We start from the raw sequence: 16,344 nt of genomic DNA on the forward strand, positions 1-16,344 counted from the left end.
AAATCGAGTAAACACACAGACCAAAATCCAGGGTGCAAACACCTGCATGTTTTCTTTCCTGAGACCAAAGCGTCCACCTTTTGGCCTCCAGTTAGTTGGTCAGCACAGTGTCCCACCCCTTGGCAAGAGTGCTTATTTCAGTGTTGAAGCAAGCCTGTGTTCAGTTGAGCATTGGTCATGTCAGGAGCAATGACTCTTCGACTACTGCTGCTATGGGGCAGCGCCTGCCTTTGGGTGGCTCACGGTGATTTGGTCATCCCTGGACCAGGCAATGCTGGCAAGGTAATGTTTGGACTTGTGGTGTGCTCTGCAGGATTCATTTTTGGGTACAGGTTATGAAGATTTGGAGCATTTCAGGAATGTTTACAGATTTCTTTCCCTCATCCTTGTCTGCTATGTTTGTGTTTATGTTTGTAGGAAGGACATCATGCCATGCCACGACAGGTATTTGACAAACACTATTGTTGTACCTTGCCTTAGTAATCACTTAAACTGTATACACAAACAGTATATTAAATACATGTATTATTTATTAACATTGTAAAAAATGGTTTATTTGTGTTCGACCTTGTTCATTTACTACACTGATCAGTGTTTACGTTTGTGTTTTTATTTTTGTGTTTGTTTATTTGCTTGTCCATTCAATCAGAAATTTAAAAATGATCTTGCATGGAAGTACAATGTTCCCTCCCCCTAAAAAACACAAAAATGAATTGACATATGATATTTGCAGATAAAATTGGGTTGATCATAACTTGTAGGTCTGCCTTTGCAGTTTTCTGTTGAAAAAACAACAAATGAGTCATAGAGTGGTCTGCTTAACGTTTTTGTGAGGGTTTAGCATGAATGTGGTTAATTGGTCTGCTTATCAGAATATGTAACTGTCCATTTCTTTTTCACAGAAAAGAAGTACTCTGGATTCTACTGTGAGTAAATAATTCAATGGAATGTATATGTTCTACTTCCTTTTCTATTGTAATATATATTTATCAGCAGGCATTTGCTTATTTTTTAGTCGCACTTGAGTACAATTCGCACCAGCTAAAGAATACACGATGAGGAGGAGAAAAGAACAGTTGGGACTGACATATAAGTTGCATTTTCAAGAATGTAATTTTTTACTTAACTATAGCTTAAAAATAACATAACAGACTGTCAGTGGTCAGCGTGAGAAAAAAAACATGCCAAGTCGCACTTCAGTCTATTAGTCGCAGACCCAGCCAAAGTCAAATGCAACCAGTTTTCTGGAAAATACGATATTTAAGAAACTGCAAGGACATTGTTATATGTGATTAAAAGGACCGCAAAAGAAATAACAAAGTTATCACTTGAACGTTCAAAAGACTTTTTCTCATATTCTCCTTTTAATTTCAGGTGGAGGTGCACAGCGTGAAAGTGGACTGTGCTGTGACCTCTCGTTTCGCTCACACTGTCATAACCTCCATGACTTTAAACAAAGCCAACATCTCCCAGGAAATATTTTTTGAAATGGACCTCCCAAAGACGGCCTTCATCACCAATTTCACCATGTAAAGTCCCATCTTTTCAATTGCTTATAAAGATAATTTTGCACAGGGCTCACAAACACAAGTGTACTTAGAACAAAATCTATAGTTAGTTCTTTGACAATTGACAACGGAGACATTGGCCACAGTAAAATATTGTGAATTATCGTACTTAATAGAAAAATGACATTGGTTCTAAACATACTTTGCTTTTCTCAGGGAAATTGATGGTCAAGTTTATGTTGGGGAGGTGAAAGAAAAAGGGAAAGCCAAAAAAGAGTATCAGAAGGCGGTTTCTATGGGACGAACGGCTGGACTGGTCAAGTAAGACGACCGACACAAATGGGATTTTCCCTGCCTCGTCTTATTAATGTCTTATGGTTGTGCTTCAATCAAGGGCTTCTGGAAGGAAGATGGAGAAGTTTTCAGTGTCTGTCAACATTGCAGCAAAAAGTAATGTTACTTTTGTTTTGACCCACGAGGAGCTCCTTCAGAGGAAACTGGGAAACTACGAGTTTATGAGCCGATTGAAACTTAAACAACTGGTCCAGGAGTTTCAGGTTAATGCAGCTTGAGGCAATGATGGTCTTATTTGAAAATACTACAATTTTACGGTTTCTCTCCATGTTTGTGTCAGATTGTTGTAAATATCTACGAACCTCAAGGTATTTTGTTCGTTGATGCCCATGCGACATTCCTGTCGAATGAGCTGCTTCCACTGGTGGAGAAAACTGTCACAGAGAAGAAGGTATTGTTTCTCTTTGATACTGTCTTTAGCTCACATTTCTGGATGTGGACCAACATGCAACACATTTTTCTGCACGATTTGCAATAGCAAATTTGCCTTTAATCCTTTCAAGGATAGTGGTCACTACAGTGGACAGCAATCTAAAAGTTGACACCTAAGCCATGTAACCAATATCACAACCCTGTGATTTTCATTCACAAATTGATTCATCAATTTTATGCTACTTCCAGGCACATATTCTTTTCTCACCAACTATGGAACAACAGAGAAAATGTCCAAGCTGTGATGGAACACTGATTGATGGAGATTTTATCATCAAATATGATGTGAACCATGCAACAAACCTTGGGGAAATTCAGGTCAACCATTTTAATTTTTCTTATTGGACTGTTATGATCGCAACGGTGTACTTGTCAGTAGATCTAAATAATTTTTCTGCCTCTTAGATCATCAATGGATATTTTGTGCACTTTTTTGCACCACCCAACTTGGAAAGAGTGCCAACAAATGTAGTGTTTGTAATTGATAGAAGTGGCTCAATGTATGGAATTAAAATGCAACAGGTAAGACCGACTGTTGTAAGACTATTAGAACTGTTCGTCTTTGAGGGTCACTATGGAAACTGTTGATGTCATACATGTCCAATCAATGTGGCACCACTCATTCCCTCTGAATAGGCCAGGGAGTGGGCACTCTTAGAAAACATAGAATTTCCCATTCATGTCTGATTGGTGAAGCTCCAAGGCTTGGAGTGTGTATGCGCGTAAGAAATGATTCACTTGCATGTTTTCTTTCCAGACCCGAGAGGCAATGCAAGCCATCCTTGGAGATCTTCAAGAAGAAGACTACTTTGCCATTGTTGAGTTTGATGACATAATCAACAGCTGGAAGGAAACACTGACCAAAGCAACAAAGGAGAACTTGGTTGAAGCCGTAAAATATGTACAGACTTTGACTAGCCGAGGAGGTGAAAGGAATGGGAAAAATTATTTTATGAACATGTAAAGGCTTTTCTCATTGTATTTTGTCTTTTTAGGCACTGATATAAATGGTGGATTGTTAAAAGGTGTGCAAATGCTGATGAGAGACAAAGCGGAGAAAAGGGTCCCAGAAAGAAGCATTGACATGATCATTTTACTCACCGATGGAATGCCAAATTCGGGTAAATATATTGTCTTTCTTTTGCCTGAATGTTTTTTATTTACCAATCTCTCATTTATAGGCGTTTAGCCCTAAATAGAAGCATTTGGTCTTTTATAAAGGTGAGACCGATCCAAGAAGGATAAATGACAATATACATGCTGTCAATGGCGGAAACATGTCTCTGTTTAGTCTGGGATTTGGAAACGGTGTGGAATACAACTTCTTGGATACACTCAGTCAGCACAACAAAGGAATTGCCCGCAGAATTTTTGAGGGGTCAGATGCTACTCTGCAACTAAAGGTAGAGCAAAACTACATACTATGTAATTTACAATGCATACTGTAGTATGACCCTAGTGAAGATAATGCGGTTTAGAAATTGAGATGAGAGATGAGACAACACCAAGAATCACAGGAACTGAGTAGTTGTCTTGTGCCACACAATATCAGAACAAGTTCAATTTGTGCCTTTCACCACTGGGAATAAGCCTGTCGCCTAACATGAGTTGGAACTTAACCTTGATGTCAACATACATGAAATGTTGCATTTGATGTGTTATATTCTCATCCAATCAAGAGGAAATATTACTGCATATGTTCATCTATTCCAGGGCTTCTTTGAGGAGGTGTCCAGCCCATTACTTTCTCAGGTGGATTTACGTTACCCCAGCAACGCAGTGGACTTCCTTACCACCAACCACTTTAGCCAGTTATTTAATGGCTCCGAGATTGTAGTGGCAGGTCGGCTGATAGACAATAACTTGGACAACTTCATAGTGGAAGTGTATGGCCAGGGGGTGAGACTATGTTGTACTTTCTTATTTTTTTAAATGTTTTCACCAGATATTTTTTACTGCTCAAATTGAGATGATAAAATTATTTCCTTTCCCTGCAGTTTGAGAAAGACTTTAAAGTGCAGGGCCAGACCACTGCACTGGACTGGGGTACGATTTATCCCGACGAAGGGTACATCTTTGGGGATTTCACAGAGCGTCTATGGGCTTATCTCACCATTCAGCAACTACTAGAGAAGAGGTAAATCAATATGCTACATAATAATAATAATAAGATGAAGCATTGATCTGATCTGTGGCACGACTCAAATCTCAAAAACAAAACCTCTTTTATTCCAAATTTATATTGCCATCTGTTAGTGAGGAAAGCAATCAATTTCTGTCAGGATGGCTGAAGCGACACCTAAAGTGAATGTTATTTTCTACAGTAAGAAAGGGAGCAATGAGGAGAAGGTTAATGCCACAGCGAGGGCTTTGGAGATGTCCTTGAAATACAGTTTTGTCACTCCACTCACCTCCATGGTGGTCATCAAACCTGAGACTGAGGATGGAAAAAACAGCACCCAAATTGCTGATAAACTGACTGAAGGTAGATTTTTTTATGTATACTTGCTTTTAATTCCTTGTTAAAAAAATCAATTTGCCCCCAAAAATGGATTGAAGTTTATACAGTTCACTCTTACTTTCTTTGCACCAATCATTTTCAATGTTTATGTTTGTGTATTTAAATTAGTAGCCTAAGCAAGGCTCAGGTTGTTGTGATGTATTACACAGAAAGAGCAGACTCCTTTATAGGATTATCTTTTAATCTTAACAAATTTTGAGACTTCTGCTATGAAACACAACTTTAGGTCAATGGTGTACCAGTTTTGCAATCAATTTAGTATATATGTATATATATTTTTTGTTCAATTGTAATGTGAGAGTGTTATTTATTCCTATATATTTAATTATTAGATAGATAGATTCAAAATCTATCCATGCACTAACTGTGCTAAAACGTTTGAAATCATGTGACATGGCAATTGATTGGTCTTTCTTCCCTGACAGCGGAAAGGCAGAGGTCAGATCAAGGCTGTAAGTTATTTTTTTACATTTGATTTACACACGTAACTGTTTTAATAATTTAGTTTTTCTCAAAACTGTCATTTATAATGATGTACTTTTTTCTGTGATGGTATGAAAAACCTTTAAAAAAATGTTTTTATCACCCTTCAGACCCCGTCTCAAGGTCTAATTACAACTACATGCCATCCATGCCACCCTCATACTCAGGTTTGTGCTCTCAATTGTTGATGCATGTTGTCTTCTACTTACTCTATTGAAACTGAACCACATTTGATATCTCACTTGATTTGTTTGTTGGCAGTGGATGGAGACCCCCATTTCATTATAGAGCTCCCAGATAGAAATGATGCTCTGTGTTTTAATATTAATGACAAACCAGGAACAATTTTCACTCTGGTTAAAGACACAAAGTCAGGTCCGTCTAAATTCTCGTTACTATCACATCACAAAATATACACACTTCCTCATCCTATAAACATATTTTAAAATATATTTTGTGAACTTTGTCAAATGCCAATCTTTGCCAGTATTAACCATACATGCCCAACCTTCATTTATTAGGTATTTTGGTGAATGGCCAGATTATAGGAGACAAGCAAATTCCTGTGGACGGTAAAATTTACACCTACTTTTGGCGTTTTGGAATAATTCAGCGAACTTTAGGAGTCAAGTTGGAGGTCAACACTAAAAGCATCATTGGGTCCCAAGATGGCAAGCGGATCAAGTTGCAATGGTCAAATTCAACTTCCCTCAAAGGAGACGGGTGAGTTTTTGTGAATCAAAATATTCATCAATATTTCAAGGCTAAAAAGGTGGATAGTTTGGGTGAATGGTTGAATTTACAGAATCAATATGCTCACTTATTGGTATATTTAGAAATCATTGTTATCTTGTTATGTTTGAACTCTGCATGGGTAGTCTTTAATAGTGAAATATTAAATCATTTGAAGAAGTAACATCCACAAATTGTCAAATGCACGTGTTAACAAATGACTACCATTTAGCTATAAAACTGTCCACCCTATCAAATGTGTCAAATGGAATAGTCTCAAAGGCACCTTATCGACTATCGATTATTATATAATAAACAAACATCTCTCCCTTCTCTCTGCTTTTTCCTTGTTCTTCCCTTTCTTCCTAGAATGGATATTATCTTGATCAAGGACCGCAGCATAACAATAACTCTAAAAAATTCAGTCAAGTTTGTAATCCTACTACACAAAGTGTGGAAGAACCACCCATACCACAGAGATTATTTGGGTTTCTACACACTGGACACCCACATCCTGTCACCTTCTGTTCATGGCCTGCTAGGTATATTAGCAACATTTCTGAATTTGACAGCCTACACATTTTGTAACTAGGAATGTGTGTAAAAGTTGCACAATACTTCAGATGTGATATCACCCAAGAAGAGATCATATCAAGTTGAACGTGAGGAAATGTGGCAATTGTGAACACACTAAGAACTGACCCTCACCTACCGAACAATTTGTCACCGCATTCACTCGCAAAGCAGTTTAGGACAAACATGATCGATGGGAATGGGAGATAGAATGGCCGTTTTTTTTTTAAATTTTTTCATGCATCTGAGAAGAGGTTTCAGTGCGTGAATTAATGTCACAAAAGTGAAAAGATGCAGTACCAAGTGCTTGGAATTATTATTATTGAACGAGTGACTCCTTTGCCAGGTCAATTTTACCACGGGATTAAATATGAGGTCACAAACCTACGTCCAGGAGAAGTCCCAGAGAAACCAGATGCTACTATGCACGTCAAAGGACAAGAGCTCACCGTAACTAGGTAATACACCACTATTCTTTTATTTATTGATTTTTTTTATTTTATGCCTGTGACCCCATTTTTCCAATGTGGCCTTTTCTGGATCCACAGGGGCTGGCAAAGAGATTTCAGAAGAGATGTGAAGAATGGAGAGAATGTTCCCTGTTGGTTCATTCATAATAATGGGACAGGTATCATTGATGGAGATGCCAAAGACTACATTGTGTCTGGTCTCTTTCAAAGTACTTAGCCTTCTGTTTCTCTATTATTTGGGCTTTTCTGACAAGAAAACAATGACATTTAACAGACACTAAGGTGCTTTAAACACAGGACATGAAAGCTGCAATTTTTCACAAAATGCAATTATACTTCATCCATCCAGTGTAGAACATGTTCTTTTTTTAAAAAATAAAATACACACTGACAGCTAAATAGAAGTGGCATTAAAGTCATACATGGCATTTTTTTCTTTAATAGAAATGGACAGTGTGCTTTAAATATTTGCATTTGTGATATCTGGGATTAAACTGAGCGTTAGGCCATTTTGATATTCCAAAATGAATGTGGCTATTTAATTTTATTATTGTTATTGTTAACCCATGTTATGCTCATACTGTTAATGCTTTCAAACCTGTTTCCCTCATCATATTTTATTTACCTAAAATGTTCTTATCCTACCGCTTTCATTCCAGTTGCCCCTTTTCTTACGTTTATTTCACAATACAGAAGCATAACTGAAAAGCACATCTAGTATTCTATTGTGATCCCTCACCCAAAGAAAAACAAAGTATAGTGCTTCTAGTCAGCTATTATAAGGCCTCCTTTTTCACAATCGTACCCTTTTCTTATAAAAAGATACATGTAATCTATCCATCTGGTATGGGCATGTTAAGATTTGAAATCAAATCATACCCTCCATGCATTCTTAGTCCTATCCCTCACATGCCAATGTCTGGGAAAATGCACATATGTGATCAATGACTCACACTGTCACAGTTGAAAAAGGGGTTCCGCCTCCAGAAACATGTGTGGGCGGAGTAAAAATTGTTATGGGAAAACTTGCTTTCACATGCCTTGGTTTCCCCACAGCACTTGTTTTCAGCCATGCGTTGGGATCCGCTTTTCCTGGGCACGAGAATGCCAGTGTTTTGGGCTGGCCTCTGCATTGTATTTGCAGCTCAGGGGCAAGGAACTCTGCATGTTTCCCACAGAGATGCTCTTGTCAAGGTAATGCTAACATTTAGTGCATGACAGTTAAAAGATAATGTAGTAGTCTTCTGGAGGATGATTATGTAATGTGTTGATAAGAATTTCTAGTGTTTACAATGACAGTCAGCTGCAGTAAAATGAAACCAAGAAAAAGGTTTTGAGTGCTCTTGTGCAATCAAGATGAGGGGGGAGGGGGGGAGTTCAAGTATAAAACTTGATTTGGAATGCATTATAAATGAGTAAAAGCCAAAAAGGAAAACTGATATTTCTGTGGATTCCGTTTGGGAGTGAGGTTTATGTATTTGCATCAGAAGATTTAAGACTAAATGTCTATCATACGCTCTTACTACTTTGAAAGTCTGCAATAGATTTGAAAATCATGAGAAGTCAAGTTATTTTAATAGGGAAATAATTATCCAAAACGGGGCACAATGCAATTTGCAGTGATGAAGCATTATTATAGTCCATTCATACTAAAAAGACATTATGCGGATCACATTCTAGTTTTCCAATGAATAAAATACATGGACCAGTCACAATTGACATTTGTTTTTATCATTTGGTCAACAATTCTTAAGTCAGAAGTCTTCATTTAATTGTGTTGCACTTTTTTTCAATAAATGCATACTTTGATTTTAATTTATTTTGTAATGCATCCATCTTACTTGTTCTGCTTCCCCTGTGACAAACATGGTACATGACTTGTGTTTTGTTCATGGTTTCAGATGGTGGAGGTGCAAACTTTCAAGGTTGACTGTGCTGTGACATCTCGTTTCGCTCACACCGTCATGACCTCCAAGACCTTAAACATGGCCAACATCTCGCAAGAAATTGTCTTCGAAATGGAACTCCCAAAGACGGCCTTCATCACCAACTTTACCATGTAAAAAAAGTGCATTATAAATTGTAAGTATGCCACACAAAAATAGAATATTTTTTCTAAACTCAGTTTATACATTTTAGGGAAATTGATGGGCAAGTTTTTGTTGGGGAAGTGAAGGAGAAAGCCAAAGCCAAAAAACAATATGAGATGGCAGTTTCTTCAGGAAAAACTGCTGGACTGGTCAAGTAAGTGCGAACAAATAAGTGGAATAGGGGAAGATGATGTAGCACATTATATAACGGATTACCAATGGATCCCTTCAGGGCGTCAGGGCGAAAAATGGAGCTGTTTTCCGTTTCGGTCAACATCGCAGCTGAAAGTAACGTCATTTTCGTTTTGACTTACGAGGAGCTCCTTCAACGCAAACTGGGCCAGTATGAGATTCTGACACGAGTGAAACCCAAACAACCAGTCCAAGACTTTCGGGTAAATTGGCTCCCCAATGGAATAACCACAACAGTGTCTTTACTTTCAAGGGTAACGTTTTGTGCTTCTCTGTGTGTGTAGATTACAGTAAACATCTTTGAGCCGCAGGGCCTGACTTTGGTGGATGCAACAGCATCATTTCTCACTAATCAGCTTCTCCCTCTTGTGGAGAAAACTGTTACCGACACAAAAGTAAAGCGTGCATCAACAAATGATTAAATTTATCCCAAGATGTTTAGAAAAAGTTCTAAGTACTCCTATTTAGGAGTGGTCTTGTATTGGATGTTTTACTTTTGAAACCAGAGACATTTATTTTTTTTCATAAATTTCATAACACGTCAATATAAAATCCTGATTATTTTAAGGAGTTGACCTAAAATAATTCAAGAAATATGAGCTTAGGAAGCAAACATTTGTAATGATAAACAATAATAGACATTGATTTGAACTGATTATCATTTCTCACATTTTTTGACACACTGAGTTGATTCTGATAGAACTCCATTTAGTGAAAAATGTTGGAAAAGAAAAAAGTAACGTGTGTGGCTTTATTTAATTGGGTATCTCTATTTGACAGGCACACATCACTTTTTCTCCAACAATGGAACAACAGAAAAGATGTCCCTCATGTGCAGAGACCCAAATTCAGGGTGATTTTATTGTCAAATATGATGTCAAGCGAGAACAAAGTCTCGGTGAAGTCCAGGTTAGTTATCCACTTTTAATATCACACTACAGTAATTACTAGTTATTGTACATATTTACCTATAAATATATACCTCCAACACAGACTGATATTTGTACTTTTTCTCCAGATGGTAAACGGCTACTTTGTGCACTTCTTCTCCCCACCTGACTTACCCAGAGTTCCCAAAAATGTGATATTTGTGGTGGACAGGAGCTTCTCAATGGCTGGAAAAAAGATAGCACAGGTACTGCAATTGGTGTTGTTAAGGCCTGTGCCTGTTTTGATTTCTGTAAATCAATACAGACCCGAGAAGCCTTGACAGCCATTTTGAAGGACCTCCACGTGGGCGACCACTTTGCTGTCGTCTTGTTCGATGGTGGCATTGTCACCTGGAGGAATTCGGTCCTGAAAGCAACTGAAAAGAATGTGACTGATGCCGTCGCGTACATCAGGGAACTTAAAGAAAAAGGAGGTAAGACAAGGGGGGACAAACTTATATTCTATACTTACTATCCTACTACACTTGTATTTGTTTCTGTCCATGCTTCACCCAATCTACTGAATGGTTTAATGCATTATTTATTTGTTTGAAGAGGCATCTTCTCAGTACTTTAATCTACTCATTTTCGATTCACCTTTCAGCTACTGATATCAACGGCGCCCTATTGCAAGCAGTTACATTGTTAAAGAAGGAAAGAAGAGATAAAAGGCTTCCTGAGAGGAGTGTGGATATGATTATTCTATTGACAGATGGGATGCCAAACCATGGTAGGCATCATCTCAGTTTGGATGAATGAGCACGACCGTTTTACCATCTTATGAAGTCGTGTCATTTTATTCTATCTGCTAGAAAAATAAAATAACTATAAATGGAGTGAAGATGATGTTTCTCACTGCTTCTTAATACACACACAGGAGTGTCCAATTTACAGAATATCCAGGAGAATGTACGAAAAGCTATAGACGGAAATATGTCTCTGTTCTGTCTTGGATTTGGAAATGATGTGGAATATTCCTTCTTGGATGTCTTGAGCAAACAAAACAAAGGGATAGCTCGCAGAATCTTTGAGGCTTCCGATGCAGCTCTTCAACTCCAAGTAAAGTAAAAAAAAAAAATGAAGAAAAAAAACGGATTAAGTTAAATTGTTTTAATTTAGGAAAACGTTGTACACATGCTCTGTTTTGTACGTGCCAACAATATTGGCTGTGCTTTTTGTATTTATTGCAGGGTTTCTATGAAGAAGTGTCCAGTCCCTTGCTCTTGGATGTGAAACTGCAGTATCCAGGGAATAGTGTAGACGCCTTGACCAAAAATCAATACAGCCATTTGTTCAATGGCTCTGAGATTGTGGTGGCCGGTCGCGTAGATGACAGCCACCAGCTTGACAACTTCCTTGTGGAGGTGTTTGCTCAAGGGGTGAGTGAATGACAGCATTGAAGAGTCCATCCATCCTGTCGGTAGTATGTGAGTAGGGTGAGCAAAATTACAAAACAGATGCTGTGTAACATGTTTTCCGGCTATAAAACTAACAACGTTTGCCTTCACTTATGTTGTTTGTTTATTTATGTTATGTTAATGTGTTTTACAATGGCAGTTTATCGCCCTTGGAATCTTTACAACGGCTCGATTTGACATGTTCTCATTGAAAATGACTATTGCTATTGGCTAGTAAATTAACTAACAGACGAACTGACTTAATGACTACACTACTCGTTTAAAGGTTACAGTCGGTAAAATATAGACATTTAATTATCATCTCCCATATAAAATTGCGAAAAACTATACATTATTGTTAGAAAAACATGAATAAATACAGTTAAGCAACAACAAAATGAGAATAAACACAATAAATGGTTAACTTCAGAGGTATTGCTCTATATTTATCTGGATGTTTCATCCAAGTAATTGATATTCTGCTCCTCGCCATCCAGCCAGAAGCAGATTTCCAAGTGCAAGGGGAGGCCCAAGTGCAAGACTGGGGTGTGATCTATCCAGAAGACAAATACGTCTTTGGGGACTTCACGGAGCGTCTCTGGGCTTACCTGACAATTCAGCAAGCACTGGAGAAAAGGTTTGCTCATTTAGAAAAGCCTCTCTCAGCTGTATCGGTACCACGATTTGATGCACCCTTCCCTTAAAGCAATCACAACATTGATAAGAACCCTCTTCTGGAGAAGTGAAGTTTCCAAGTTTCCTGCACTTAAGTTGTTTTAAAGCAGCCAACTTTTCTTTCCTTCACATTGCTAGTCAAGAGGGAAAGGACAACTTGACAGCCAAGGCCTTGGAAATGGCGCTGCGCTACAATTTTGTAACCCCGCTCACTTCCATGGTGGTCACCAAACCGGAAAGTGAGGATGGAGCAGACAGTCCCCTCATCGCTGACAAGCTGACAGAGGGTAAAAGACTTTATTGCTGTTAAATATTCCTCTGCATTTCTGTCAGCTTTTTGGAAATCAGAACTAGTATTTAACTTGTGTTTATGTTTTGTTTGTGAAATAGATCAACGTCAAAAAGCAGAGAGACAAAGAGGTATGAAAGGATGCTGCTTTACATTGTGGTTCCATTTTTGTTGTTGTCAATATAAAGTTGTTTACCCATGATTTAAATGTTCTTGTCGCAGGATCCTTGTCTGCAAGACCAATCAGTCAATCAAACCGTAAATTCATCCTTATTATTACTAATATATTCATAAATACTGCCTTATAATTTTGATTTTGTGCTGAATTTACATTGAATTTTATCCAATATATGACAACTATTATAATATATTGACTTATGCGATTCAACATATTATGTAAAAATATCTTTTTTTCCCGATTGAATTTACATTATTATTTTGTGATAGGCTGGGATATGCTCCAGCACCCCCCACGACCCTTGTGAGGATTACCTGTTCGGAATTTGAATGAATAATTAGTATAATAGAAATCATGTAAAATAGTAAATGTAATAATAATGTTTAAATGATGAACAATCTGAATTCACATGTTTGTGTTTTGTTTTTTGAACAGGTCAAGCACAAAGAACCCGTGGTATGCTTCTCACTTTTATTCTTATTGTTTATGTTTTGCATTGTGTACAGTGTACATGTAAGATTTGCATTATTTGTCTTAGGTTCCTCTGCCCATGCTGCAGGTTCTCGGCATCAATCAAATGGTAGTTTTTATTATTTATTTTATTTTCCACGTATACGTATATTGCAATGATTGTTTTTTTTTAATAATGAAAGTATTGATCATGCTATTAAATGTTCCTTCATACTATCACAGTGGATGGAGATCCACATTTTATGATAGAATTCCCAGACAGAAAAGACGCCCTGTGTTTCAACATCAATGACAAACCAGGAACTATTTTCAACCTGGTTAGAGACAGCAAATCAGGTAAAATCTCATCATGCATCAACCAGTAAAATTCATAGGGAGACTTAAATAATCACTTTACTTTCAGGTTTTGTTGTGAATGGTGAGATTATTGCCAAGAAGAAATCGGTCGCTGATCAAAAGACGGACACATACTTTGGCCGTCTTGGTATCAGACACGAGACTCTTGGCTTAAAGCTGGAGGTCGATACCGAGAATATTTCAGTGTTTCATGGGGGAAAGATGGTCAAGATGCTGTGGATAGATCCAGTCTCTTTCAAAGAAAACAAGTGAGTTGAACTGTAGGATAACTGGGTCTGCATCATCTCAAATGTTGTTTTAAAACATTCACAAGGTATAAATCCAATTGAATGTGGTCATACCAATATTATCTGGGCATAGTAGTTTGGACACCACTGCTGATATTTATTTGAGTACAATTGCAGATATTCTGATGTCAGATTAAATGTATTTATTTCTGGCTTTTTCTGTAATTTAAAAAGGGTTACAGCAACATTTTTTGTCAAGATGTGTATGTACATGAAGAAAACACACTGTATATTATAGTATTATTCAAATACTAATTATGTCATTTTATTTCTCAACTAGTATGGAGCTCCGCATGACAAAAAACTGCAGCCTCACTGTCACTTTGAGGCACTCCATCCAATTTAGGATCATCAGACATACAAAGTTGTGGAAGAGACGTCATGACCAGCAAAGCTATTTGGGATTTTATACTCTGGACAGTCACCATTTGTCCAACTCAGTTCATGGGCTGCTAGGTAGGAAACAACAGTCTTTTCATTCTAAATATTGTTTGTTATTATAACATTCATGATCTTAATTTGACACAAGCATAATTTTAATGTGCTGTTTCAACCTTAGGGCAGTTCTACCACGGTGTTTCTTTTGAAGTGGAGAAGGTGGAGCAGAAAACGGATGCCATCTTGTATGTGAATGGACAGATACTCAATGTGACTAGGTAAGATAAACTTGTAAAGGGAAACTTAGTCTCAAGTGAAATTAAAGAGAAATCAGTTATAAAATAAGCTCAATGTTCTTCCCTCTGTAGACACTGGCAGAAGGACTTCAGCAAAAATGTGTTGAATGGGGAAAATATTCCCTGTTGGTTTGTTCACAATGACGGAGCTGGTCTCATTGATGGGAAAGCTTCTGATTACATTGTTCCGACCCTCTTTTAATTTTTTTTTTGGATTCCATAATTCCCCAGACCTATATATATATGATAGTGTGGGAGATATTGTAGTATGGAAACTCATGTTTTATTTTTAAAGGCACAAAAGCAACGCAAGGGACAGGAACTATTGAAAATAGAGAATCAAGTTTTCAGTTTGAACTTTAAGGTGAAACACTGTATGTTGCGGGGTTGAGGATTAAAGATGTGAAGGAAATAGAAAGTTGTTGGAGCTTCAAATTTTTGATCTGCATGGAAAATGACTTCTGATTAAAATGACTAATGATGTGTAAATAGTCAATGGTAAATGTAGTGAATGAAATGTGAAGTAAAGGAATGTGTTGAATGTAAATGTGTTCTAAAATTATTTTTCAACACATTAAAATGAAGAAATGTCTTAATTTATGTTCCAAATATTTCTGAAAGTTGCTGATTACATATCTGAATATGTAATATGATTGTGCTATTTCTTAAAATGCATTTTAATGAAAACTAGTACAAATGCATCTTCTGATTCATCTGTTAGGACTCCCTTTCTTTTTTTTTTTTAATTTGTTCTTCTATTTTTCTTCTATTTTAGGGAGGTTGGTGGGGGTTTTTTTAAATTAAAATTTGTACTGTTTTATAACATTTATGATCTGGGTTTGGTATTTATACAGTATAGTTTTCATGAATTGCTGCATTGAATAAATGAAGAAAAAACACTTCCACTTGTATTTTGGAAACTCTACATTTTTTGTGGGCCAAAAGCCAATTAAAGTGCTGAGTAGTCCTACTCCTGCATCATTTGGAAACGTTAACTTGAAACCTGGTAACCATATCTCATGGGAAGGTATTTATTGATCCACAAAGGCCTAGTTTCATTTTGATTATGGCCTTATTTCGCGGTTTTTAAAGTTCTGCCCTTGTGCACAGCAATTGTGGCGACCATATATGCGACTGCATGCATGTCCAATGAGTACTGTATCAACCTGGCAGCTTTTCTTACTTTGCTGTAGTGCAACTAGATCAGACCTGGGCAATCCAGTCCGTGATGACTGTTGTGGATGCAGGTTTTTGTTCCAACCGATCCAGCACAGACAGTTTAACTAATTAGATTTCTGCTGAAACAATGAGCACCTGACTGCAATCCACTGATTGCACTTCTGCGATACCAGTTTGGTGGAAAGATTTCCTCTCAGGGGTTTGGAACTAAAACCTGCACCCAATGCGGCCCTTTGTGGAATTAATTGCCCAAGTCTGGACTAGATCCACAGAACGTGTGCTGACCCAAGTCATGTTGTAAGTTCAGGAGTTGAGAAGGATTTTCTTAAGGGGATCTTTGCAGAAGTGTTTGCCTGTGTGAGCGTGTGTCTCTTTGCATGTGTGTGTGTTGGTGATTAAGGCCAGATGTGCAAAGGCTCAGGGTGTCGGCAACACTGAGAGGCCCCCACTGTATTTGCTGAAAATGCTCAAGCGACTTCTTCACACATGGCTGACATTAACATCTTCGTTGTTCATCCCCCTTATGGTTAGAAACATTAGGTCAGCCGGAGCA

The 16,344-nt window shown here is 37.6% G+C and overlaps 2 protein-coding genes across 3 annotated transcripts; both read left to right on the forward strand.

Annotated features, from left to right (window-relative positions):
• Positions 1-432: 432 nt before the first annotated feature.
• LOC144202860 (inter-alpha-trypsin inhibitor heavy chain H3-like) lies at positions 433-7,784 on the forward strand. 2 transcript variants are annotated; one of them, XM_077725920.1, is made up of 21 exons: positions 433-444; positions 903-926; positions 1,375-1,529; positions 1,725-1,829; positions 1,903-2,065; positions 2,143-2,253; positions 2,484-2,612; positions 2,700-2,816; positions 3,052-3,220; positions 3,290-3,415; positions 3,516-3,697; positions 4,008-4,193; positions 4,292-4,431; positions 4,619-4,779; positions 5,241-5,267; positions 5,409-5,465; positions 5,560-5,673; positions 5,820-6,021; positions 6,400-6,572; positions 6,950-7,061; positions 7,152-7,784. In XM_077725920.1, the coding sequence occupies exons 1-21, from the start codon at positions 433-435 to the stop codon at positions 7,288-7,290; spliced, it is 2,604 nt and encodes an 867-aa protein (XP_077582046.1). In that variant the 3' UTR covers positions 7,291-7,784. The 2 variants fall into 2 exon arrangements, with proteins under 2 accessions (XP_077582046.1, XP_077582047.1); XM_077725921.1 differs by lacking the exon at positions 2,700-2,816.
• A 105-nt stretch (positions 7,785-7,889) lies between these two features.
• On the forward strand, positions 7,890-15,512 carry LOC144202861 (inter-alpha-trypsin inhibitor heavy chain H3-like). Its single transcript, XM_077725922.1, has 22 exons — positions 7,890-8,267; positions 8,975-9,132; positions 9,213-9,317; positions 9,396-9,558; positions 9,640-9,750; positions 10,136-10,264; positions 10,374-10,490; positions 10,550-10,718; positions 10,889-11,014; positions 11,162-11,343; positions 11,475-11,663; positions 12,179-12,318; positions 12,495-12,643; positions 12,747-12,776; positions 12,868-12,903; positions 13,259-13,279; positions 13,362-13,403; positions 13,517-13,630; positions 13,698-13,899; positions 14,219-14,394; positions 14,498-14,594; positions 14,685-15,512. Exons 1-22 carry the CDS (start codon positions 8,145-8,147, stop codon positions 14,812-14,814), a joined length of 2,709 nt encoding a protein of 902 aa, XP_077582048.1. The 5' UTR covers positions 7,890-8,144; the 3' UTR covers positions 14,815-15,512.
• The last annotated feature ends 832 nt before the right edge of the window (positions 15,513-16,344 follow it).

This window comes from Stigmatopora nigra, chromosome 10 (genome assembly GCF_051989575.1).
Source record: "Stigmatopora nigra isolate UIUO_SnigA chromosome 10, RoL_Snig_1.1, whole genome shotgun sequence".
NCBI classification, from domain to species: Eukaryota; Metazoa; Chordata; class Actinopteri; order Syngnathiformes; family Syngnathidae; genus Stigmatopora; species Stigmatopora nigra.